The sequence below is a fragment of the Gorilla gorilla genome, chromosome 12 (genome assembly GCF_029281585.2).
Source record: "Gorilla gorilla gorilla isolate KB3781 chromosome 12, NHGRI_mGorGor1-v2.1_pri, whole genome shotgun sequence".
In the NCBI taxonomy this organism is placed as follows: domain Eukaryota; kingdom Metazoa; phylum Chordata; class Mammalia; order Primates; family Hominidae; genus Gorilla; species Gorilla gorilla.
Window position 1 is genome coordinate 106,363,448 of NC_073236.2, and position 26,814 is coordinate 106,390,261.

General features: G+C 41.2%; 1 protein-coding gene and 1 long non-coding RNA gene across 15 annotated transcripts in view; one reads left to right on the forward strand and one right to left on the reverse strand.

The window, feature by feature from the left end:
- The window catches only part of LOC115933544 (uncharacterized), a 50,134-nt gene extending 32,176 nt beyond the window's left edge, over window positions 1–17,958 (forward strand). For 3 of the 4 annotated variants that reach the window (XR_010130129.1, XR_010130126.1, XR_010130128.1), the window contains 2 exons: window positions 13,445–13,582; window positions 17,734–17,958. This is a non-coding gene — a long non-coding RNA (uncharacterized lncRNA). Of the gene's footprint in view, window positions 1–13,444; window positions 13,583–16,539; window positions 16,811–17,733 lie in introns of those variants that run through there. The other variant, XR_010130127.1, reaches the window with a different exon arrangement.
- Window positions 1–26,814, reverse strand: part of RASGRP3 (RAS guanyl releasing protein 3) — a 159,451-nt gene that overhangs the window by 18,390 nt on the left and 114,247 nt on the right. For 5 of the 11 annotated variants that reach the window (XM_055378827.2, XM_055378826.2, XM_063696190.1 and 2 more), the window contains 8 exons: window positions 26,153–26,284; window positions 24,735–24,882; window positions 22,785–22,958; window positions 22,289–22,405; window positions 19,416–19,691; window positions 12,440–12,517; window positions 7,645–7,761; window positions 3,222–3,337 (listed from right to left, as the gene is read on the reverse strand). In XM_055378827.2, the coding sequence (XP_055234802.2) occupies window positions 3,222–3,337; window positions 7,645–7,761; window positions 12,440–12,517; window positions 19,416–19,691; window positions 22,289–22,405; window positions 22,785–22,958; window positions 24,735–24,882; window positions 26,153–26,284 (1,158 nt within the window). The remainder of the gene's footprint in view (window positions 1–3,221; window positions 3,338–7,644; window positions 7,762–12,439; window positions 12,518–19,415; window positions 19,692–22,288; window positions 22,406–22,784; window positions 22,959–24,734; window positions 24,883–26,152; window positions 26,285–26,814) is intronic. The other 6 variants (XM_055378831.2, XM_055378830.2, XM_055378832.2 and 3 more) reach the window with 2 other exon arrangements.

A 26,814-nucleotide genomic window follows, 5' to 3' on the forward strand; every position in this document is an offset into this window, starting at 1 on the left:
CAGGTGATCCGCCTGCCTGAGCCTCCCAAAGTGCTGGGATTACAGGCATGAGCCACCGTGCCTGGCAATCTCGTTCTTTTTTATGGCTGCATAATAGTCCATGATGTATATGTACCACATTTTCTTTATCCAATCTGTTATTGATGGGCATTTAGGTTGATTACATGACTTTGATATTTGAATAGTGCTGCAATGAACACTCATATGCCTGTGTCTTTACTGTAGAATGATTTCTATTCCTCTGGGTATATACCCAGTAATGGGATTGCTGGGTTGAAGTGTAGTTCTGTTTTTAGCTGCTTGAGGAATCGCCATACTGCTTTCCACAATGGTTGAATGAATTATACTCCCACCAACAGTGTATAAGTGTTCCCTTTCCTCTGCAACTTCACTAGCATCTGTTATTTTTTGACTTTCTTTTTTTTTTTTTTGAGACGGAGTCTTGCTCTGTCGTCCAGGCTGGAGTGCAGTGGTGCGATCTTGGCTCACTGCAAGCTCCGCCTCGTGGGTTCACGCCATTCTCCTGCCTCAGCCTCCCGAGTAGCTGGGACTACAGGGGCCCGCCACCACGCCTGGCTAATTTTTTGTATTTTTAGTAGAGACAGAGTTTCACCGTGTTAGCCAGGATGGTCTTGATCTCCTGACCTCATGATCCACCCACCTCAGCCTCCCAAAGTTCTGGGATTACAGGCATGGGCCACAGAGCCCAGCCAATTTTTTGACTTTCTAGTAATAGCCATTCTTGGCTGGGCACGGTGGCTCACGCCTGGAATCCCAGAACTTTGGGAGGCCAAGGCAGGTGGATCACCTGAGTTCAGGAGTTCAAGAACAGCCTGGCCAACATGATGAAACCTCGTTTCTACTGAAAAAAAAGAAAAAACAATTGCCTGGCGTGGTGGTGCATGCCTATAACCAGCTACTCAGGAGGCTCAGGCATGAGAATCACTTGAACCCAGGAGGCAGAGGTTGCAATAAGCCGAGATTGTGCCACTGCACTCCAGCTTGGGCAAAAGAGCGAGACTCTGTCTCAAAGAAAAGTAATAATAATAATAATAGCCATTCTGACTGGTGTGAGGTGACATCTCATCGTAGTTTTGATTTGCATTTCTCTAATTATCAGTGATATTGAGCTTTTTTTCATATGCTTATTGTCCACATGTATGTCTTCTTTACAGAAGTGTCTATTCGTTCCTTTGCCTACTCAAAGGAATGGGCGCAGATTTCATAATGAAGAGGCCAAAAACAATCTTTATTATATATATGATAAATGAATTTATGAATGCATTGTCCCACAAATTTATTACATCATTTGGTACATAAATTTGTCTAACAGTGCATTAGCTCATCTCCCCTCCTAGGGACTCACAGTGTAACACACCAGCCTATTAAAAGCTTGGGAAGTCACACAGTAAAGACACCTATTTAATGAGATTTAACCCTGTGTTTCTCACATGTGACTAGTTAGTTCCTTTTTCAAAAGTACTAATTAATAGCTACTTCTGTGGAACATCGTTTGCAAAACAGTACCTTAGAGAAAACATCTTTTTGAGACTTTCTAGTATTAACCACTCAAAACTTTAGTGTCATGTAAGCAAGATATGAATAGTCCAAACCTTCATTCATAGAAAACAATTCTATAGATATCAATAAGTAGAGATAAGGATGATATAGAGATAGAGATAGACACAGATATTTACTAGGACAATCTCAATTATGTCTCTAGAACCAACAGATAAAAGAAATGAAGACTAGGAAGTTATTTTAAGTCAATGTCCTATTTACATGTCACTAATAGTAACAAACTAAGCAAAGAAGTGGGTAGTTAGCAGGCAATTTAAATTTTACTTTGTAAAGGAAGTTAATGTTTCTAATTAAATTTATTTTAAAAGTATTCTTTGTTCCGGGTATATAATGAAGATGAATTTAAGATTTTAAGTTATGTTAATGTGTCAAGACTTTCCTTGGTGTGTTGAATTACAGATTTTATTTTTTAAATTCAATTAAAAAAAATAGTTAGAGACAAGGTTCCCACTATGTTGCCCAGGCTGGTCTCAAACTCCTGTCTTCAAATAATCCTACTATCTCAGCCTCCCACAGTGCTGGCATTACAGGTGTGAGGTATCGCACCCGGCTCCAGATTTCGTTTTTTAAGAATTCTCATACCAGCAAAAATATTAGAGAATTTTAATGTAATTTAATTTGCCCATTTTACCAAAACAAAATCCAGCATTTCCTTACAGGTGATTTTTAAATTAGGAACTAATCTCATACTATTAACAATTAATCAAATTATTAATGCCAGGATTTCTCAGCAGTTTTTTTTTCAAATCATTATTTTCTTTTAATGAGTTGGGTTTTAGTCTCTAAAGCGATTTAATTTTTAGGAATCATTTGACGCTAAAAAGCAATATATTTTTTCTTTATCAAGACAACCTTTGATCAATCAAAGAAAAAACAAAGCATGAATGCTTCTTGGCTGTCTGCAGCGATCGTCTGCTTTAATGAAGACTATAAGTAAGTTTTATTTTTTTTTTTGAGACAGAGTCTCGCTCAGTCACCCAGACTGGGGTGCAATGGTGCTATCTCAGCTCACTGCAACCTCTGCCTCCCAGGCTCAAGCAATTCTCCCGCCTCAGCCACCCAAGTAGCTGGGATTACAGGCCTGTGCCACCATGCCCAGTGAATTTTTGTATTTTTAGTAGAGACAGAGTTTCGCCATGTTGGCCAGGCTGGTCTTTAACTCCTGGCCTCAAGTGATCTGCCTGCCTCAGCCTCCCAAAGTGCTGGGATTACAGGCATGAGCCACCATGCCTGGCCAAAATTTTTTTAAAATCTTCATGAGTTTTAAGATTGCTTCCAGGTCCACTAATTTTGAGGACTCTCCCAGGTTAGATCTAACACTATTTCTCCTCTACTCTTTTTTGGTGGAGATTTTTTGAGGTCGAGAGCTAAGCAATAGAAGCAATATAGCAAATGGAGTGCTTGGATCATTTACAAATGTGCACTTGTGTTCAACACTGACAACATGGTCTTCCCTGTGATTCCATTCAGGTCATGTTCATACACACCAAGAAAATAATCAGTGACAAATTAAACCTGGCTCATCAAAGCACTAGGGTTGAAGCTGTCAAGATGTAAATTACAAGTTTCCCTTCTCTCCTCTGATAATAAATTTCTGCTTTAGGATAGTTGCATTAAAATAAAACAAAATTAAAACTTACTGATCTTTGTCCAGAACACAGAAGGAATCCAAGAAGGGAAAATTGGCAGCTATACTTTCAAAGTCCTCTTGGGAAATGTACCCATCATGGTCGTGATCATAGTTTCTAAATACAGACTGCAAAGGAAAGATAAGTATTTATTGAATGACTATGAGGCAGGCTCTGAACTTGTTATTGCGAAAGCAATGATAACTAGCATATGATCCTTTCTATCAAGGAGCTTAGAATCTAGTGAAAGATAACTAAGTCAAGAAGCCTTTATAATATAACAAGACAAGTGGTTTGCTGAGGATAAAAACAGAGTAGTGGTTGGATGTGGTGGCTCACACCTGTAATCCCAGCACTTTGAGAGTTGGAGGCAGAGGTGGGAAGATCACTTGAGTCCAAGAGTTTGAGACCAGCCTGAGCAACATAGAGAGACCTCATTGCTAAAAAAAAATTTTTTAAATTAGCTGGGCACGGTGGTGCATGCCTAGAGTCCCAGCCACTTGTGAGGCTGAGGCAGGAGGCTTACTCAGCCCAGGAGTTTGAGGTTACAACGAGCCAAGATCACACCACTGCACTCTAGCCTGGGCAACAGAGTAAGGCATCATCTCTAAAAAATAAATTTTAAATAAAATTAAAAATAAAACTTCGGCTGGGCGTAGTGGCTCACGCCTGCAATCCCAGCACTTTAGCACTTTAGGAGGCTGAAGCAGGTGGATCACCTGAGGTCAGGAATTCAAGACCACCCTGACCAACAGGATGAAACCCCATCGCTACTAAAAATAAAATAAAATAAAAAATTAGCTGGGCATGGTGGCATATGCCTGCAATCCCAGCTACTCAGGGGGCTGAGGCACGAGAATCGCTTGAACCTGGGAGGAGGAGGTTGCAGTGAGCCAAGATGGCGCCATTGCACTCCAGCCTGGGCAACAATAGCAAAACTCTGTCTCAATAAATACATAAATAAAATAGAGTGATATTGGTGGGGGGGGGGGGGGGGAAGAGGAAGTGGATTAAGAAAGGTTTCCTGGGAAAAGCAAGGTTTAAACTGAAACCTCAGGGTTGAGTAGAAATTGGCTTAGTGAACTTACAAATTCCAATACCATGACAATAGAAAATAAAGTTTTAAGGTGTTATCTCAAAAATTAAAGCATACATTTAATGCAGTTCCAATCAAAATCCCAGTAGGGATTTATTTTAAATGAACAAATTGATTACAAAGTTCAAATCAAAGTGGGTATGTTGAAAACAGGCTAAAAATTATTTTAAATGAAGAGTAATGAGGGGGAACATGCCCTTTCAGAAATCAAATATTCTACACAGCTACATTAATCAAAACAACATGATACAAATTACCACAGAGAGTGGAGTCCTGAAACAAACCCATGTATATATAGGAATTTATCAAAAAGTATCTTTTAAAATCCACAGAGAAATTATGGATTATCCAATAACTGCTGTTGAGTTAAATGACTAATAATCTTACAAAATAAATTACCTCCAAACTAAATTCTAGATGTATTATATATTATTTATTTTTCTTTTTAGAGACAGGATCTCACTCTGTTGCTACAGTGCAGTGGCATGATCATAGCTCACTACAGCCTCAAACTCCTAGAATCAAACTCCATCCTCCTGCATCAGCCTCCCAAAGTGCTGGGATTATAGGCATGAGCCACTGCACTAGTGTATTATATAGTTTAATGCAAAAAAACCCAAAGCTATAAAAGTACCAAAGATAAATAGATGAAAATATTTTTCATGTTTCGTAATCTTTGTGTGAAAAAGGCCTTTTTTGGCATGACATCAATGTCAGAAGCCATAAAGAAAAATATTTTATTTAATAAAATGCAAAAAAATTGAACCAAAAAAGCTTAATTAACAAATTTTAAGATAAATGTCAAACAGAGCAAGTTATTTGCAGCATATATGAGAGCAAAGACACAAAAGTCAAACAGGCAATCACCAAATAAAAATACAAATGGTCAGTACATCCATGGAAAGTTATTCAGCTCAGCTAATCATTACAGAAACATTAATGAAGCTTTTTTTCACCTCTCAGATTAAATAAAATCTTAAAATACTGTAATCGATCATCTTCTAGGGTATGAGACAACAGGTACTCTTGTATCAAGTTAGTGACGTAAATAGCCACAATATTTTTGGAGGACAATCAGGAATTTTAAGTGCCTACTCTCTGACACAGCAATTCCACTTCTAGGAATCTGTCCTAAAGAAATAATTGAACAAAGTTGCATAAGATACACATGTATATATGTATGTAGTATATGTGTGTTTATACATACGTAGAGATAGAGAATAAAGTCATATTAGATAATCTACAAATTATCAGTGGTTATCCTTGGAGAATAGAATTACCAAGACCTGAAAGTAAAGCTTTTTATTTTCTATAATTTATGTAATGCTTTAATATTTTTGATGATTCTATCTTCCTTTGTAATCAGAGAAGAATAAAAAAAGTTTCCCATTGCCCTCTGCAAAATTAGGTTTTCAAAAAAATTTGTAAGTTCTTTCTGCAAACACATGTATACAAATTTATATTTGATTTTGATTCCAGTTTTAATTAATCTCCAGTTTTAATTAATTCCCAGTAGTTTCTGTCTATTCTATCTATCGATATTGCCCTGTGTTGCAAGTATTTCGGGAAGTAGGTAAGGTATAAATGAATGAATTAATTAAAAATGTGACTAAAATGAGCCCATCTCAAGCTTTTTCATAGGTAACAGAATTGTGCAAAATCAGAAAACATTACCTTTTTTTTAAATTCCAGTATCATTACTTAGCCATAATAAAAATAGCTTAAAAGTTAACTATTTTGGAATGCCTACTATTTATAGCTTAACATCCATATTTATACCACAAGTAGAAGATTTTTTGCGGAGTAAAATTCATCATAAAATCCTGGTCTTTTATTTGACTGAACCAATGGTAAGGAATTTGGAGAAAAGCGGAGAGAGAGAAGGTAAGGAAGACAGAATGAGACAGAGAGAGAGAGAGAAATTCCCCAGACACACACACACACACACACACACACACACACACACACACACACACACAGAGAGAGAGAGAGAGAGAGAGAGACAGAGAGAGAGAGAGAGAGAGAAATTCCCCATGTGGACTGAGGAAGTCAGTATGTAGAATGAGACTGGGAGAGGGAACAGCTCTGCCTTCCATTTCCTGGCTTCAGACATTCCTGAGCTGCAACTCAGTCCTTGCATTCCCTGGGGACCCCTGGATCCTTTTCTCACCTTCCCCAGCTCCAAGCTGGGTCTGTTACTACCACGGGCTCCACTGGACCTTATCTCCTTCTCAGCCCTTCCCTCACTAATATTCCCCTTGGCACCACCATTTTCCTGCCTGCCTCACACGCTCCGCAAAATTTTTCTTTCAGCACCTCCTAGTTTTCTGAGTTATCCAAGATGTAAGACATTCTTTCTTTTTCTTTAAATATCTTCTCCCAGCAAAAAGCACATTCTATCCCAAAGACTCAATTCTGTTGCACCAGCAGATGTACCTACCAATCCATTAAAGTAGACATTTAATTCAGGATCGCAGTTTCCTGTACCCGAGATGTTTCCGTGTTCCCCCAACGGCACTTCTACTCTTTTTTCTTTTCTTTTCTTTTCTTTTTTTTTTTTTCAGACGGAGTCTCACTCTGTCGCCCAGGCTGGAGTGCAGTGGCGCGATCTCACCTCACTGCAAGCTCTGCTTCCCGGGTTCACTCCATTCTCCTGCCTCAGCCTCCTGAGTAGCTGAGACTGCAGGCGCCCGCCATCGCGCCCGGCTAATTTTTTGTATTTTTAGTAGGGACGGCGTTTCACCGTGGTCTTCATCTCCTGACCTCGTGATCCGCCCCCCTCGGCCTCCCAAAGTGCTGGGATTACAGGCGTGAGCCACCGCGCCTGGCCCTACTCTTTTTTCTACACGGAAAACTCTGACAGAGCCTTGTCCTACATTAGGTGATTTTTCTAATCTCAATAACATCGGGCTGCTGTGTCATAAAATTCCAAAACTATACAAAAGGAGAAACTATCCAACTTACAGGATTTCTTTCCTGCCCTTGGGTAATCAATTTATTGGGCATCTTAGTGGGACCTATGTGGGTTTTTCATGAGTGATTCTAATCCCCAATCCCTTGAGCTGTTGACAATGACAGAGGTGGCAAATGCCTGAGAAAGAGAGGAGCTGGAAGTAGCTGAGAGTATCTGGGCAAGAGAGACAACAAAGGGAAAAGGGCCTTTCTGATCGACTCTCCCCAGGACCCAATGCCTGGTAGGACTAAGTGCCTGCTAAATTGTTCCTACCTGCCAGAGGGTTGTTTTCAGGGGTTCCATCAGATTCCTGGACAATCGCAGAACATTCTGGAAAGAGAAAGGGTCTTCTAGTGCCCTCTCTTTATTCTCCCTCAACCACTTACCTCCACTAATTTCCTTATGTGCTTGTTGATGACCGTGGGGTCTGGCTTTGGCATCACCCCTAATGCCCACTCCAGGGGTACCACAGGCTTGTTGGGTGTCGTAGGGGAGGTAGGCTGCTGATAAAAAAAAACCCACATATTTTTCAACTTTATTATTATTATTATTTTGAGACAGGGTCTGGCTCTGTCGCCCAGGCTGGAGTGCAGTGGTGTAATTTCGGCTCACTGCAATTTCTGCCTCCTGGGCTCAAGCCATCCTTCCACCTCAGCCTCCCAAATATCTAGGACTACAGGTGTGTGCCACCACGCCCAGCTAATTTTTGTATTTTTAGTACAAATGGGGTTTCACCATGTTGCACAGGCTGGTCTCTAACTCCTGGGCTCAAGCAATTCTCCGGCCTCAGCCTCCCAAAGTGCCGGGATTATAGGCATGAGCTACCACGCCTGGCCATATTTTTCAACGTTAACTGGGGCCTTGAACAACTAGGACCAGGGACACTGAGAAGAATGAATAAGTTTTGTATACTCATAATACCAGTAGAAACTTACATTTATATAGCTATTAAATGCTTATAAAACAAGCATCTTATGTTAATGGAATCTAATCTGTAACTAAATGCATGTTTAGATACTGCCTTTTGTTTAACAGCAACTTAAATTCTATTATTTTATTTTTATTATTTATTTATTTATTTATTTATTTATTTATTTTTTGAGACAGAGTCTCTCTCTGTCACCCAGGCTGGAGTGCAGTGGCATGATCTTGGCTCACTGAAACCTCTGCCTCCCAAGTTCAAGCGATTCTTGTGCCTCAGCCTCCCAAGTAGCTGGTATTACAGATACCCACTATCAAGCCCAGCTAATTTTTGTAATTTTAGTAGAGACGAGTTTCCACCATGTTGGCCAGGCTGGTCTCGAACTCCTGACCTCAGGTGATCCACCTGCCTTGGCCTCCCAAAGTGCTGGGATTACAGGTGGGAGTCACCACATCCAGACTAAATTCTACTATTTTAAATGGGAAAAAAGCAATGCGCTCCCAGTCCATCCAAAAATCCTATCCGAGTTCTCTAAATATCACTAAAACTTTTATATAACAATCCATCATGGATTTTTGTGTAATACAGGATACAAAAACACCAGTTATCTAATTCTCTAATACTTAGTGATCAGTTATGGTGCATGCAGCAAATGGGTACCAGTGGGTGGCCAAGTTTATGTCCTTACGTCTGCACCTTGCTCAATACGCTTAAGCACTTCTGACTGTTCTGCCAATCATTAGGTCTCTCTGGCCCTCTTTGGTGAACTTTCTTTCTCCACAGATTTTTCTGCATTCTTACAAGACATTTGCATATAAAATTGTGGGGAAGATGGTAGCATAATGCATAACATGCTTGGACAACACAAGCACAGAACACAATCCTTTCAGGAGACCAGCCAAGACTGGTGTTCACTTTATATCCTCTCCCTGAAACCTTCATAAAATGTCAACATTTTTGCTGGTGCACACATGCAAATCTATTTTTTTCTATCTTTTCTTTTTAATTTATATTTATAGAGGCTGGGTACAGTGGCTCACACCTGTAATCCCAGCACTTTGGGAAGCTGAGGCAGGTGGATCACCTGAGGCCAGGAGTTTGAGACCAGCCTGGCCAACATGGTGAAACTCCCTCTCTACTAAAAATACAAAAAAATTAGCCGGATGTGGTGGCACATGCCTGTAGTCCAAGCTAGTTGGGAGGGTGAGGCAGGAGAATTGCCTGAGCCAGGGAGGTGGAGGTTGCAGTGAGCTGAGATTGCCATGGCACTCCAGCCTGGGAGACACAGCAAGACTCTGTTTCAAAAAAAAAAATTACATTTATAGATACATATACTTGTGTGTGTGTGTGTGTGTGTGGGTGTGTGTGTGTGTATTTTAGAGACAGGGTCTCACTATGTTGCACAGGCTGGAGTGCAGTGGTTATTCACAGGCACCATGTATATATATATACATATCTCCTATTAGTTCTGTCCCTCTAAGAGAACCCTAATACAATTATCTTCCCACTCCATCCCCTTTCCAGCTCCCCATCCTACTAAGAGCCACCTCTATCATTCAATAAAACCTCTGCATTCACCATCCTTCAAGTCCATGTGACCTGATTCTTCTTAGATGCCAGACAAGGACTCAGGTACCAAGAAGGTAGGGTGTAAAAGGCTGTCACCCTGACTCTCCACTGAGCTGGTTAAGACTTAGCCATCCATGGACAGCAACTGCTAAAAGAGCATTAACTGTAACACACCCCTAGATGCTGTCTTGGGGCCAGAGCCCAAAAGCACTCTCCCCGGCCCCCACGCCTGCACCCACTTGTCTGTATGTTCCCCTCCAGCAAAGGGCTTGAATGTGGCCACATCTCTGTCGCAAGTCTCAGTGAAGGGATCCAGGGAACTCTCCCATCTCAACAGGACATGTCAAATAGGCTGACACTCCACTTAGAGAAGAGACAGAAAGAGACTGGGAAATGTCTTGTGTTAGATTCGTAGGATTTTAGCACTTAGAAGGGACTTTCAAAAGCTTCTACTCTTACAACAAATAAAAAGACTTTTCTATGTTTGATGGAAATATCTCCTAAAATTGGAAAAAAAAAAGATCCTGAAAATAAACTAAAGTAAAACTAAAGGCACACAAGGCAGGCAAGTGTGGTAAAATGGCCATTCCTATGTTGTTTCTGAGATGAGGGATGGTAGAAACATCACTGGGATGGAAGACAGGCCTGACACTGAATCCCAGCTCTCCAACTTAGCAGCTGTTTGATCCGAGTGAGATACCTACTCTCACCAGACCTAGTTTTCTTTCTTTTTTCTTTGTCATTTTTTTTTCTTAATTTTTTTTTGAGATGGAGTCTTGCTCTGTTGCCCAGCCTGGAGTGCAGTGGCGTGATCTCAGCTCACTGCAACCTCTGCCTCCCGGATTCGAGTGATCCTCCCGCCTCAGCCTCCTAAGTAGCTGGAACTACAGGCACATGCCAGCATACCCGGCTAATTTTTGTATTTTTAGTAGAGACAAGGTTCTCCATGTTGGCCAGGCTGGTCTCAAACTCCTGACCTCAAGTGATCTGCCTGCCTCGGCCTCCCAAAGTGCTGGGATTACAGGTGTGAGCCACTGCGCCTGGCCCAGACCTAGTTTTCTTAACGGAGTTAATAAGATAACCTGTGTATGATGCTCTGCCAGGCATTCAACAGCTGGAAGCAATTCTGGTGCCTAATTGGTGTCAAGAGGTGGAAATTCTGTATGCACACATACAATAGGGCTTAACACACCATGGCCAGGTTCATCATGACAAAACTATGGAATTAGGGAGGGGCTTACAAATTCCTTTTTGGTTTTCAATAGCTTTGGCTTTCTTGCTAGCTTTCTTACTCTTGCTAGCTTTAAAGAGTCTGGGTCCTCACTCCTACCATTGCATGTGCCATATCATCCCGCGTGGCTCTGTTCTGCAGTATTTTCAGGAGATGAGCCTCTAGGGACTGGCAGGAAGGAGAACATGCTCATGGAAGCATATGCACTATTTTAAGAACAGATGCTACCAGGTCAACTGACTCAGGCTCAAGTGCATGCCCTGCCAGGGCCAGAGGACGGCTCTCACTGCCATTCTGTCTCTTTCGGTCTGAGGGTTCAGAATCACAGTAGGTATTAATAAACTTAGGGGGCATAGTCACTGCCAATATGTTATAGAGTTCAGCTGGTAAGGATGAGATCTTTATAAGAGAACTGATCTCAAGATGTGATTATAAGAAGCAAGCATAAGCATTTTATCTTCAACATGCAAGCCTCAACCTCATTATAAATTTTAAACTCATCCAGGCATTTTGTATTAGTGCAAAGCATATCTAAAATATAGTCCATCCACTAAAACCAATGAGTGGTGTATATTCAATAATGCAATTTCTTCAATCTCATTATATAATGTTTATTTACTAAGCGTTTGCCATCTGTTAAGTGAGACACCATCCAATGTGACATCCAAATTCTGAGTTGAATCAATGGTTAGTAGAGAAATTTGTAAATTATGATCGAGATGTTTAAAATTTTAAATCTAATTTTATGTTGAATGGAGCTTTTTTAAAGCCTGAAACAGTCTAAATGATCTTTAACATTAAGATGAATTATTACTCCTTTCCTTTCTTTTTGGTCCTAGGTGTATTGAGTTCTTAGCAGGAACACAACAAATAGAAGATCAATTATAAAACAGAGTAATGAGAATGATGTTCTTCCTCTTTATTAGCCTCTGGTATGAAGACGTAATTCTCAAACTGACAGGGCTAAGCCGTCCCATTGATAAAATGGGAATAATGGCCGGGCGCGGTGACTCACACCTGTAATCCTAGCCTGTAATCACGCCTGTAATCCAAGCCTGTAATGGCCACGGCAAGCGGATCATGAAGTCAGTAGTTCGAGACCAGCCTGGGCCAACATAGTGAAATCCCCATCTCTACTAAAAATACAAAAAAAAAAAAAAAAAAAAAAAAATTGCTGGGTGTGGCAGTGTGCACCTATAATCCTAGCTAGTTGGGAGGCTGAAGCAGGAGAATCACATGAACCCAGGAGGCGGAGGTTTCAGTGAGCCGAGATCGCACCATTGCACTCCAGCCCGGGCAACAGTGCAAGACTCCGCCTCAAAAAAAAAAAAAAAAAGAATAATGTCAATTTTTAAAATTCTTCCATTTTAGAACATAAAGCAGCATTGTAATAGCCAATTACTGTACATGACAAAAAATAGTGATTGGTACTGATTCTTGGAGAGAAAATAATACCTACCGATTTAGAATTTCTAGGCTCCAGCACCAGTGACAGTTTGTAAATATCATCTTCAGTGTGATAGAGGTCCAGGGAGAGCTACAACAAAATTAGAAGGGATAAAAATGTCGGATTACATTTATCTATTTATTTACGTTGCTGACTTTTTTTTCAAATTGAATGTTTTAAGTTCACTGTCTAATAATTTGAGTAAATGCAGAACAATAAAAAGACAGCACGCAGAGATGGAAAATGAAATTTAAAAGAGAAAACGTTAATCCTGGTTAATCGTCAGTATTGACGAGAACCATCAACTCAATTCCTCAGCAATATTTACTGAGCAGCTCCCAGGTGCTCAGTGCTGAGTCACGGATGAGGGATATCTGATGTTTCCAGGCTGGAAGTGGGGACAGATGCAAACAATAAGACTTGTAAATGTAATAAATGCTGCCTTTGAAGTTTGATTAAAGAACTGTTGAAATAAAGGAGCAGTTAACTAGGTTCCTATTATTTGAGAGCATTGTGCTAAGTCCTAGTGAGGCAAGCTGATATAAAATAATTTCTTGCCCTCAAGGCCCTGATAATTTATTTGAATAAACAGGGCCTGAACCTAAAAAGATGTGTTCGTAGCAATAAAACAGCACATGCTGAGTGTGAAGTAGTTGCTCCACTTTAAGTGCTCCAGGAACCGGTCAGAAATCAGGGAGGCAGCATAGTAAATACACGAGGGCAGAGGCTGTGTGGTCAGGCAGGGCTGGGTTCAAGCATGCAGCCTGCCACTGGCTAGCTCTGTAACCTTTAGCAAGTAATTTCCTCTCTGACACTCAGTTTCTGCATCTGGAAAATGGAAATGATCATAAAAGTCCCTACTGAGTTGGATTTGTGTCAGGACCAAATGAAATAATGCATGTAAAGTATTTCACACAGGACCTGGTACACAATAAAATCTCAAGAAGTGTTATTTTATAGTGTTAATGTTACTGTTATTATTGCATTTGTTATTAGTTATATTATTACTGTGCATAGGGGCCCCGGAGACAGAAATGATCATGACGGATTCATGGAGGTCCTTGTGAATTGGGACTTAACCAGGAGGATTGGGACTTAATTTGCACAAAAGAGAGTGGAAGATCATTGTAGGCAAGGACAACAACACAGATCCAGGTGGGAGAACATGGATAAACTCTGTAAAGCCTTACAATGCATGTTTCCACTCACCTAAAACAGAAGTCATGAGGCTTAAAATAAGCCTGAACCATTCTCACCTAGTCCTTTAAAGCTAGGACACTCAATGAATCACATCACTTCCCTGGCCATGAACATAACCAGTGCGGGCTCCCTTCTTTGACCATGTAGGAATGAAAAGTTTTCTTTAACATATTTTATCTAACATGTGTATGAGGTGGAGTATGGGGGAAAAGAAATAAGGAGGAAGCCAGAGAAAACTCAGAGGTGAAGATGTTTTCAAAGATTCCTTTTCCTGTTCTACTTCCTTTAAAAAAGAAGTTGGTGTCATAAAATTTCATTTTCAAATCATTCATTCAACAAATACTTATCAGTAATCTAGTATGTGCCAGGGACTGTTCTAGTCACTGTTCTAGCAGCTGCTTGAATATAACATTTAAATTAAGGACTTCATAATCAGGTCACATTTCTTTTACCTGCACTTTGTCACAAAGTTTTTTTTCTAAACAAAATAAAAATGACTTAACTGTAAAATCTCCCCAGTATCATTTCAAGATCATGACAATCCTGCTTACAAAGAAGAGACATCGTATTTACCTTCCCCTGAACAGTAATCACTCCCACCTCCCAGGCTCTGCCTTTTTACAGGAAAGGAAACATCCGCATGTCACCAACAAATGCCTTTGGGAGCCATACCATTATATAAAAGAGCCAAGTAGGATGTGTAAAAGGTACATTTTGATAGAAACGTCTTATTTGGAAAACAGAGTCTTTGCAGATGTAATTTATTTAGGGATCTTTCCCCTTAGCGCCACAATAAAAAAAAAAATGTGTGATGATAAGTGGGACCTGACACCACTCTCTGTTAGGGAGGTCACAGGGAGAGGTTTGGTTTGTGATGAACATCACTGCTCAGTGATGACAAATTGCTGTCAGCCTAACGTTGGACCTTGAGTTGCCAAGTCTTCTGATTTGTTAAGAGAAGCCAGAAATCTGGAGTTTTAGATAAACTATCCCAATTTTCAAACACTGGGAACTAACAACGACAAAATTTTAGGATTCCGTATGGGCCAAATAAAATACATCAGCCGTGGGCAGTTGCCTACTATTTTGTAATTCCCACAACAGACAACTGTGCCAGGCTCTAAGCCTCATGAAAGTGGGCAGCACATCTGTCTTTTGCACCTCTGTACCCCCAGTCCCAGCTTGAAGCCTCGCACTGTGAAGGTTACATAAATAAAGAGAGAAAACCAAGTGACTCCTTCCTTCTGAATTCCCTGTTATCAGGAGTTAGTCCAGACTTGGAGGAGCATGTTCCCTTCCTCCTGACTCAGCTTCCAAGTCCTGTGATGACTGGCACCAGCATCTGCTGGAGATGAGATGACAGAAGCACTACCACAGCCAACCAAGAATCCAAATAAGCCACACAGTAAGGCGGGGAGATGCTCTCTCAAGAGAAACAGAACACCCTTCGGTATTTCCATGTGTCAAGTGGATAACTGGCTCAGTGATGGAAATGTTTTGGTAGTCTCCAAATACTTGCTCTCTGCTTATTAGTAGTGTGAGCCTGGGCATGCAGTTAACCTTCCTGAGTCTCAGTCTCCTGATCTGTGAAATGGGAATCATAAATAATAGCTGCCTCCAAGAACGATGGTGAAGATGAAATGAGCTAATGGGTGTCTGACTAAGGTTTGTTTAGAAGGTCACAAATGCAGGGTTTGGCTTCCAGTCAATGCACGAGTCAAATGCCACTGTGCTTATCCGTGAATGTAAAGCTGCCCTCGGGGTTACTCCTAGCATCTCTTCTTTCCCAGCCATGATTCTACTTCCTCTCTCAGATCTCCTCCGGGCTTTACGGACCTGCCCAAAGGGTGATCTGTTCTACTTTCTACACAACTTTTTTATAATATGGGCTGCTCGTCAATGGAATTGCAAGAACATTTGCTCTTGTCAAACATATTTTGAGCCTGGCTGTTTTTTTCTGACAAATGTTCTGATCCACTGTTCCAAGTTGTTGCATTTACCAACCTATCCTTTCAGCAAAGTTGGTTGCAGATTCAGTCTTCATTAGGATCTACATTGGCTTGACTGTTTATCATAAAATAAAACACACCTGGACATCAGACTGCCTCTACTCACCATTTTTGAAACTCTTCTTATTCTTCTTCTTTTTTAAAAATGAGACTAAAATTAAAAATACAGGGGCTTTCCAGTTATTTGCATGTACTCAAAATGGTAAAAGTAACTGATAGGGCTAAAAATACCATGAAAAGATTCAAACTATTTCATACCCCACGCAACAGAAGCATCAGCTTTTAAAACTCCTGGTTATGTGAATTGGGATGTAAGACAAATGTCCTCTCCAGATATTCCCTGAAAGGAGGAACAATACAAATCCCAACAGTTTGGTGGCATGGTCCTCCTTCCCTCAACATGCCTGGTGCCGTATTCAAGGGGCCAAGGATACAATGACAAAAATGACAAACATAGCCCCCACCCTCACAGATTTTGTCCTGTAATTACTTCCTTTACTGCACGTCATGAAGAGGGGGAGAGAGCAGTATTAATTAATTTTTACAGATGTGAAATAAATGAGCTGTCAGCAGTGTGCCCACATGAGAGAGCAAATGTCCATTTGAGGGGAACCCGGCCCAGGCTGGGATGCAGAAGTTTGCTCCCTGTCCTTTGTAAATCTCAGTTTCTTCTTTTGTTAAAAAAAAAAGGAAGGGGCAGGGGTGATGTTACACTCACAGCTCTGCCCAGGCTGCATTGCAGGGTATGTGTGAGAATTTACTGAGGAAATGTATGTGAAAAGTGCTGTGAAAATTGTAATTAACTATTACAGAAAGTTAAAGCACTGCCCTACAGCCTACCACACGGAGTAGGCATTTCATAATTGCTGATGAACATAAGGGTTCTCTTTTTCTGTCCTCCAGGGCTGTCCATCATATATAGGCGACCTCAGCTGGAGCCATGTTTAGATGAAAACAATCACTTCAGGAGAAAATTTAGAGTCCTGCGGCAAAATGAATCACCCCTTCCAATGCTGGCATGTGGATGCCTTCGCATGCATTGGGGCAGCTGTGGTCAGCCATATGGGTCTAATCCAGATATGTGTGTGCTTCCTAAAATGGCCGCTGGGCTCTAGTGACCACAAGATGGAAGCCTCCTCAGTCCTCATGTTGAGGAGATTAATCCTCAGGAGTCAGGAAGAAGGAATGTATACTGCTATGCACTAAACTTTCTTCTTGGCTGTGGGGACAGAGAAAGGATCTTGACTAGAAGTTTGGTGACTCATACACAGGATTGTGCTATTGTGATGAGCTATTGGGCTGGTACTACAGAATCAAGTTGACTCTTGGTTCCTTATTCTTAAGGCTCCACTGGTTCTTACATCTAGAATCCTAGAAGTTTAGAGCTGGAAAAGACCTCACAAATGAGCATAAAACCCTTGTTTAAAAAAAGCCAAAGTCAAGGCTGTTAGCAAGGAGACAAAACCAAGCAACTGCTGAGGGAAGGCTGAAAGCAAGGTCTCACATCTAGGATTTTGCCACTACACTATGCTACCCAACACTGCAGTTACTAAATACAGTGCTTGATGGCTTCTAAGTTTTCCTTCAATATGAGAGACAGAGAGAAAGATTCCTCCCCAGCAAAAAGGAATTTTTTTCTTAGCCTTTATTTCTAGAGTTCAGATGTTTTTCATTTGTACTCCTGAAATTTTTTTTTTTTTTTTTTGAGATGGTGTCTCGCTCTGTCGCCCAGTGCAGTGGCACCATCTCGGCTCGCTGCAAGCTCCACCTCCCGGATTCACACCATTCTCCTGCCTCAGCCTCCCAAATAGCTGGGACTACAGGCACCCGCCACCATGCCAAGCTAATTTTTTTGTATTTTTAGTAGAGATGGCGTTTCACCGTGTTAGCCAGGATGGTCTCGATCTCCTGACCTTGTGATCTGCCCGCCTCGGCCTCCCAAAGTGCTGGAATTACAGGCTTCAGCCACCACGCCCGGCCAGTACTCCTGAAATTTTATTGAAAATCCTTCAACGTTTCTCTAAATATCTTTGTCATAACATTGCTTGTTTCATTTATAACTCAAATTAATTTCCCTACCCCATTATTATCTTTTAGCTCTATGAGAAATTGCCCACGGGTAGGCACCTGCTCTCTGAAGTTATGCTTGACATCGTGGACAGCTTGGACACAGACACTGGAAGCCTAGGCTCCACATGGAGACTGGTCTGCAGACATCACCTGTGGCTGTAGGTCTGCAGTCTGACTGGGGCTGCAACTCTGGTCACTTATTCATGGAAACAGATTTACATGGCAAATCATTAATAAATGCAGGTGCTTGGATTATTGTGAGTTGTGTTCCCTGCCCCCAGTAGAGAAAGTCTGTATATTTACTATTTGTCACAAAAACTCAACTTTAAGAGATCTGTGTTTCTGTGTGTTGGCCACTTCTGCTTTATTTGAAGGGTATAGCTGCATTATTGCCTACACTTAGGGGTTTATTCTTTGGTAAACAATTACATGGTCTAGGAACATTTGTGAGGAGGGTGAGAAACCACACTCCTATTCCAATGCAGCAGACCTAGGGGATTTAGGCTCTCAGAAATTAAGAGGAGTTATTGGTTTCATTTTCCACAGCCATACAAGGAAAACAGTTAATTCAGTATTGCAGCTGAGTTTCAGATGCTACAGTGTTATAAACCCAAACAGGGAAGTTGCCCCTCTACTTTTGTTTAAGGAAGGGCGAGTGAATTTTGTTATGCCTCTTCTTCCCACAAAGAAGCAGCCAGTGGGAAATGTTCTCTTCTATACACCTGTTGTGTCTAAAAGTTCTAGGATGTGGAGACCAGCTAAACATGTGTGCCACAAATGCCAAAAAACTATGAGTGGTAGGTGAACTTCTTTTGTCTAAGCCACATCATTCCTAAATACAGCACGCAGTTCATTTATTGAGTTCCCAAATATGCCACGAACTGTGAGAGGTGCTAGGGATATGATATGTAAGGCAGGTAAACAGAAAAAAAATCAAATAAAGAGTGATACCTCCTATAGTTAAGGAAAATATAAAGTGCCAGGGTGACGTGACAGATGCATGACTGCTTTGGAGGGGGAGAGAGAATACTCCAGAAAGACAGGCTTTTGAAACTGAACTTGCCACATGGATGGATTGGGATGGGATTCTCCAAGCAAGTCCAAAGGCCAGGAAGCAGAAGACAGCATTTCATGGGGTGGAAAGTACAAGAAGTTCAATATTTCTCAAAGGCTGGTAAAATGGGGGATAGGGTGATGGCAAAGAAGGTCGGAGACTGAGTCTTCAAGAACCTCGAATGCCAGACTGTAGACTACATCCTGGAGGTTTGGGAGGTTCATAATGGGAACAGGGGGATCACAGATAAGGTCCTTGCATTACTCCAGGCTTCAGCCAAAGCAGTGCAGTGAGGATAAAGAGGAGCAGATGACTGGAGGACATACAGAAGGATGTGATAAGTTGGATGAATGTAGTGAAGGAGAGTGAGGGCTGAGGCACAGTCTGGAGGAGCCTAAGAACTCCAGAAGTGGAGTCATATGGCAGAGACTGGGCTCCTCTGAACAAAGGTAGATTTCTTTGCCCCAAGATTTGCTGGTTATGGAAAATATTAATCAGGGCTCCTTTTCCCTTGTTCTATGAGATTTCCTCTCATCTATTGACTCTGAAACCAATTTTCCCCCAGAATGAATTGCTGGCACACATCTTCCTGTGTCTCCTGGAAAGAAAGGTGCAGAAGAGTTATTGAGCCCAAACTTGGCTCCTTGGAACTCACCGTGAGCAGGTTGATCAAATCCATGTTGGGTTCTAAGTGGTGAGAGGCATTCTGCAGGGAGACTAGTTCACTCAGGGTAACGGAGAGCTGGTGCATTTTCACAATGTTCACTTTGTTCTCCTCTGTCCAGTCTGGGAAAATGACATGGACAGCTATCAAGTCTTTCAAGTGTACTCCAAGGATGGGGATTTTGAAGCCATCGCAGTCGGCAAAGGCCTTGCGGTAATTGCAGTAATTGCCGTTGGAGGAGACCAACTCTGTCATTTCATTCCAGTTCTGGGAACAGATGGAAAAGTAGAATTTTCAAACAACTTTCCCTCCTGCACACCCCCAGGCCCTGCAATGTGTGGCTAGGAAATTCCTCAGCTACTGAGAAAAGTATCACTTGCACCAATGTTGCTGCAGGGAAATATGAATCAGGAAAAAGAAAGTTAGAAAAAGTACTAGGCCTGGCTATGCATTGAGCAGCCTGTTCCATTTTGCTATAAAATGGAAATAGCCTACACGTCTGCCTACCTACTAGGGATGTTGGGATATTAAATGGCATCATGTATACTTAAGTGTTTGGAAATTTATGAAAATATTACTGTCCGCAAATTCAAGCATGTCGAATATTAAAATTGTTTCGTTGTTCCAAGAAAGTTGCATTCCAGATATTACTCGAGGTTAATCTGGGACAGTATGGGGTAGAGAAAGTTGCAATGCGATGTGACATAGCTGTGGTTCTATATTCTGCCTAACTAGAAGGGTGACCTTGAGCAAGTCACTTCACTTTTTTGGGCCTCAATTTCTTTCTCTGTAAGTAAGAGAAGTTCCAATACATAATTTTAAAAGATGCACTGGTAGTTCTCCAAGCCTCTATAAACTTCTATCAGATTCTTATTCTTCACAACATTTAAAATTTGTTTTTGCTTTTTACTTGAGATCTGGTACAAAGCTAAAAGAAAATGAAACACCTATTACCTAATAAGTTCCATTATACTTGGAATGAGTACAGAGTTTGAGGTCAAACAACGGTACTTCTGTGGCTTACTTCCTGTTGTTTATATGGACAAGTTATCATTGGTTGCTTCACAACAACCAGACCTTTCTAGTAGACCCCAATTTTGATTAGTCTGCTCTCTCCAAAGGAGCCCTTGTGACTCAGACAGAGTCTGTTTCCATTTCCAGAACCAGGAATGGGTTTTGATTTATCATCAGAGTAATCGCATCCTTCTAGTTTGTGATTGGTTCAGGAACTCAGGGTTAAGCCAATCAGTACATTGTATTACTCTGGCAACTGTTATTGGTCCAGGGATGGACCTAAGACCTGAGTTGGCTCAAAAGGTCTTTAATTCTGTGGGTGAAGAATTGAAGTGAGAAGTCTTCCCTATCTTCAACTTTCATGAACAAGGGAACGTAATTTTTCGATTGCTACAGACAGCCCAATTAGGAGAGAAACAGTTTGATGAAACAAACAAAAAAACAAAACTCTCTGATACTCAGAGGCAGGCAGAGCACCTGAGTCAGAGGTCTGATCAGACCGTGCCTGCTCTGTCTCTGGACTTCCAGGTATGTCTCCCAGGCTGGAGTGCAGTGCTATGATCCTGGCTCACTGCAGCCTCAAACTCCTGGGCTCAAGAGATCATTCCACCTCAGCCTCCCAAATAGCTGGGACTACAGGCACACACTGCCACACCTGGCTAATTTTTTTTTTTTTTTTTTTTTGTAGAGACACGATCTAGCTATGTTACCCAGGCTGGTGTCGAACTCCTGGCTTCAAGCAATCCTCCCACCTCCACCTCCCAAAGTGCTGAGATTACAGGTGTGAGCCACCACGCCTGATGGACAATACATTTGCTTATTGTTTAATTGCTGTAGAAGTTTTTTTCTTTTTCTTTTAAACTCACAGCTAAAAGTGTCCTTATTGAAGTAGCAAAGTGCACTCTTATATGAGAATCTTTTCATAAGGATGAAATGCTCCTTTTTGCTCAAGAAGAAAAACGACTATCATGTCGTGAAAATAAATGTGGCAGAAACGCTCAGTTTGGAAAATGATCACTGTTTTTAATATATATATGTATTTTCATGACAATTCAGTTATAAATCTGAGGATTTCTATACAAGGCCTATGTCTTCCCCTTTCTATCTTCTGATGTGCCCAACACAGTGTTATGAATAGAGTAGTCATTCAATGACTTTATTTCAGGAGGTAGGGTAGGAACTATTTCTGTCTTATTTACCTTGTGTATCACAATGCCTATCACATAGCAGGACCAAATAGATACATGTTGAATATTTACCACTACAATATGTTGGGTTTTTGTTTTTTGTTTTTTGTTTTTTTGTTTTTTTTTTTGTGAGACGGAGTCTCGCTCTGTCTCCCAGGCTGGAATGCAGTGGCGTGATCTTGGCTCACTGCAAGCTCCGCCTCCCGGGTTCACGCCATTCTCCTGCCTCAGCTTCCCCAGTAACTGGGACTACAGGCACCCGCCACCACACCTGGCTATTTTTTTTTTGTATTTTTAGTAGAGACGGGGTTTCACCGTGTTAGCCAGGACGGTATAGATCTCCTGACCTTGTGATCTGCCCGCCTCGGCCTCCCAAAGTGCTGGGATTACAGGCATGAGCCACCGTGCCCAGCCACCACTACAATATTCTAATGGTATGTCAAAGCATTCTTCCTAGGACACTTACCATCACCTCCAACCTGTTTTTCCAGGTGGACTCAGCTGGTGTGATTATTCCCTTTCTACTTTGTCCCCAAGTATAACCTACCACTGGTTTAAGAGGAAAACTTTCCCACTCTGAGTGACATTTGTTAGGCGTATACTAAACCTGAACAATTTACAAATGCATTTTTTTACTTTTGATTAGGATCAAATCTACTATACCTTTGTAACTTCTGAAGAAAGATGAGAATGGGTCTCTTTGAGGCGTGAAATGGAACTATGACTGAGGCCTCCCACCACTGCCATCAGGGTGTTAAAATTTTTGAGCTGAAGGAGCTTCTGCAATAAAAATGCATCAATGCTTTTTAAGGATTTTCAAATTATTCTAAACTTTCTGAATTACAAGTAAATTTATGCACAATTTTAATAACAAGAAGCTAAGGAAAACATTACATCGATTTAAAATGAAGCACAAATAGAATCAGAGAAATATATCTATTATTTCACAGAAAAATAGCTACATTAAATGCTTCTAAGCATTGCTTTCTGAAAGCAATCTTCTTGCATGACAAAAATACGATTTGTTCATTAGACATCAGCGAGTAGTTTAGTTGTCCGATGCCCTTATACTGTGAACGCCACATTTCCTCAATGACTTTTCTCAACAGAGTGAACGAACATCTAGAACTCAAGAACCCAGTCTGATTACCAGACATACCTTTGCAACATTGATAAACTTTGTGATGACTTCTGCCCTTTGCTGGGGGGTTGGTTTGCTAAGAACCATCAACTGGACCCACTTAGAGATTCCATTAAATAAAGCAATCGATCTTTCCAAGGTTGGATTATTCTCCAGGCAGCCATGGATGACATAGCTTTGGTAATCAGTGAACTAGGAAAGGAAGATTCAGAGACTCTGAATTATAATAGAGCCTTTTTAAAATCAAAAATTAGAATATTGCATAGAAAAGGTGAGATATTGTTTCATAACAACACAATTTCTTTTATTTCACATTTACAATGGCATCCTAAAAGTTTGAATATACATGTGTCTTTAAAATGTTATTTTGCTGCTTTTCAAACCCCACTACTCACCCCACGCACAGACACCCACTACTACACATCACAGCTTTGGTGGGAGGAGAAAGAGGCAAGATTCAAAGCTTATTCCAATGAGTTCAAAATTTAATAGGTGATAAGATTCACCTGTGGCACTTGGTAAAATGCTGGTTCCTGGGAACACTCCAGGTGTAAATGATCACTATCTTCAGAAGAAAAACCCAAGAATCTCCTTTTTTTTTTTTTTAACCAAGTCTTGCTCTATTGCCAGGCTGGAGTGCAGTGGCGCGATCTCGGCTGACTGCAATCTCCGCCTCCCAGTTTCAAGCAATTCTCCTGCCTCAGCCTCCTGAGTAGCTGGGACTACAGGTGCAAGCTGCCACACCTGGCTAAATTTTTTAGTATTTTTAGTAGAGATGGGGTTTCACCACGTTGGCCAGGATGTTCTCGATCTCTTGACCTCATGATCTGCCCACCTTGGCCTCCCAAAGTGCTGGGATTAAAGGCGCACCCGGCCAAGAATCTCCATTTTTAACACACTGCTGGTGATTCCAATCAGGCAAGTTAAAGATATAATGGTATACAATAAAGACGAGGAAATGAACGTAAATATAATGATTTCAAGTTAGCATCAGTTGTAAAGTTGTTTCAAGAAAAAGAAGACAGAAGAAAAAAAAATCAGTTGAAGTAAGGCTGCTCTTTAGCAAGGCAAATACATTTTCAGAATGTTAGCGTGGATGTCAAAAAATACATACGAGCTTTCTATCATATAAACAGTGCAGGGGACTCCCTCCCATGGCCTGCCTGTGGGGAATTGTTAAGGTCCTCTCCAAGTAGGATTACTTAGTGAAAGAATCAGTCTTTCAGAAATTCATGCTTCTAACCAAGACAGTCTTCTTTGCAAGCAATAATGTAATTCATTCTCTGACACCTTGGAAAAGGAGGAGGAGCGACTTCCCCAGAGCTTGGCGAGACAAAGCAAAGTGGCTGGCTGATTGTGAACCAATGGGGAAAATGTTATCATAACGGGAGGATAGAGAGCAGGAGGCTAAGAAATCACAGGCCAGAGAAAGAAAAGGGGGAGTTAGAGAAGGAATGAGGCTCCATCAAGATGAGTAGGAAAGAAAATTTAATTCAGGATCTCTATCTCTGGGAAAGAAACAACCTGATGTTGAGATTCTCCTTAAAGTCTACAATTCCTATTTTCAACCTACACCCATAATTAGCCATTTATACAAATCCGAACCTAACTAAATATTTTTTCCCAAAAACGAAGGGCCTAGCAAAACATGTTCACTTGGGAGAAGTCAATGGAGCTAAATCAACCTTGAATGGTTAAATCTCCACTGACTGTTTAGAAAAATCACGCTTTAATCCTATGAAAGGAGACATTGAAAATAGCGACAGAAATATAGCTCCTGAGCCATAAAATAAAGACAGGATAATATTTATCTTTGGTTAAAAGGGATTGTTCCTGTGAATTAAGGGCACTTTTCCAGCAGAGCACAGTGATAGAAGCTGCCAACACTTCAGAGTATGAAAATGCAGCTCTTGGGAAAGTTGGCATGGTGGTTGTTATCCTTGGAAGAATAAATGTCAAGTTTCTTACTGAGATCCTTCTAAAAGATTTATGCTCCAGAAAAGTGAGGTGCTCAGCCAATTCAATGGGCTCCAGATGGTCAAACAGCAGACAGGCTTTTCCTTTCTTGGATACTTTTTTCCTCTGTGTGACTCTTCTCATCCAGTCATAGGAAGGACTATAAAAGAAGAGTGAGTCCGGTCAATGTGTTGAAAGCCCATTTCACTCAATGGAAGTTATTAACCTACTGACTCTGCAACTCTTGGCTTGCTTCCAGGGACTTGTGCAAAATACATGCCCTGTCTTTCATACTGGAAGAGAAAACCACTGACCAATTGCCAACAGAACGTAAACTTGGAGTTGTTTTTCCAGACAGAGTAGGTTTTGCACTGATCCATCCAGAATTTCTCACTTAGTGTCTTTGTGACCAGCAATGTCTGGATCGTACAGGAAAGGTCGGGGCTAGTATATAAATTTGGGAGTTTATCAGGATATAGGTGGTGATTTAAGACACATGGAAACCACTAGAAGCTGTGGTTCTCATACTTTAGTATAACATGAACTATCTGAAAAGCTTGTTATAAAGACAGAGGCCTGGGCCTCGCTGCCAGAGGTTCTGACTTATTAGGAATGATCCTGAATAATATGTATTTTCACCAAACATCCCTTATAATTCCTGGATCATTCACTATTGATTACTATTGAAGAAGTATTCAATAGTAATCGACAGTGGAAAACAGAGTAGACTATGAATACGTAACACACAAGAACAGACATTTGCAAGATGGATAGCCATATTTAGGATCATCAAATAGTCTTCCCTGTGCAAAGTTACCTAGTTGATATGAAAGTGGCCTAATTGCACCAGTTACCTAATAACTGAGCTAACCAGCTCCTGGCACATCTATGGTCAACCACCATAAGGTTGTTGTTCTGAGGCCAACCTCAGCAGCACCATGGTACAGAGCTTCTCAAGCTTGCATGTGAATCACTTGGGGATCTTTAAAGTGCAGATTCCAATTCAGGTTTAAGGTGGGGCCTAGAGGCTGCATTCCTAATGAGCTCCCAGGTAACGCCAATGCTGCTGGTCTGCAGACCACACTTTAATCAGTGAAGGTGTAAGAGACATTAAGTAGATTCAGACTCAGTAACTAATACTGAGCATCTATTGCATGCCAAATCCTTTCATGTGCTATCTTGTGTCCTTATTGAATGTTCATAATAATCCCATGAGAAAGGTATCGTCCACATTTTACAAATAAAAAAAACTGAAGCTTGGAGAGATGAGCTGTGTCCCGTATGGCTTGCGCTCACTGCAGCAAGGCTTTCCTCACAGAAGCAAACCTGGATTCAGGAGTGGGATGGACTCAGAACAAGTGGGGTGATCACTACTTCCTCCCCTAAGTGGTGGACTTATTGGGTGTGAAAGACGTCGGTGCCACTCTTACATGCTGGATATGTCGATGAGGCTGACATGTTTTTCATATCCTAGTTGACTAGCTACTTCCCGAAATTCCTCAGTCATATGAATCAAACCAAGATCCAAATTAAACTCTGCAGGAAACTTCAGAATCCAGTACCTGAAAGGCATCAAATATTTTTGGCAGCTGAAAGATTGCAAGTTGGTTATCTATGGAAACGATTGTACCGTTTTACAGACTACGTTTAACACCAAGTCCAGGACCATCCAGGACCATACTTCAAATTAGCCATCTTCTGTCTCCAAACCCCCATCCATCACATGGAGCCTCTCTCTGCCCTCCTTCAATGTAAAACCGCTCCCACTCATAGCCTCTCTTTCAGTTGAGAGGAAACCCTTCCTTCAATTCGTGGTGAGTAGATGGGAATGGGTGTGGTGAGGGAGTAGAAGAAAATAAATCCACCCTTTCTAAGAGCTCCTTTCATTCCGTAATCACATTTACTACTACTTGATCTCTAGTCCAAAAGATAGTTCCCCCCACCCCACCCAACAGAGGAGAGCCAATTTTAACAAAGTTGGTGGGAGGGGTATCAGAGTAGAGTCTGTTGTCAAACTAGGTCTGCAGCTTGGGGAAAGGGAAATTGTCCACGATTCCAGAACTAGAAACTACAACCATGCCAGAACCAGAAA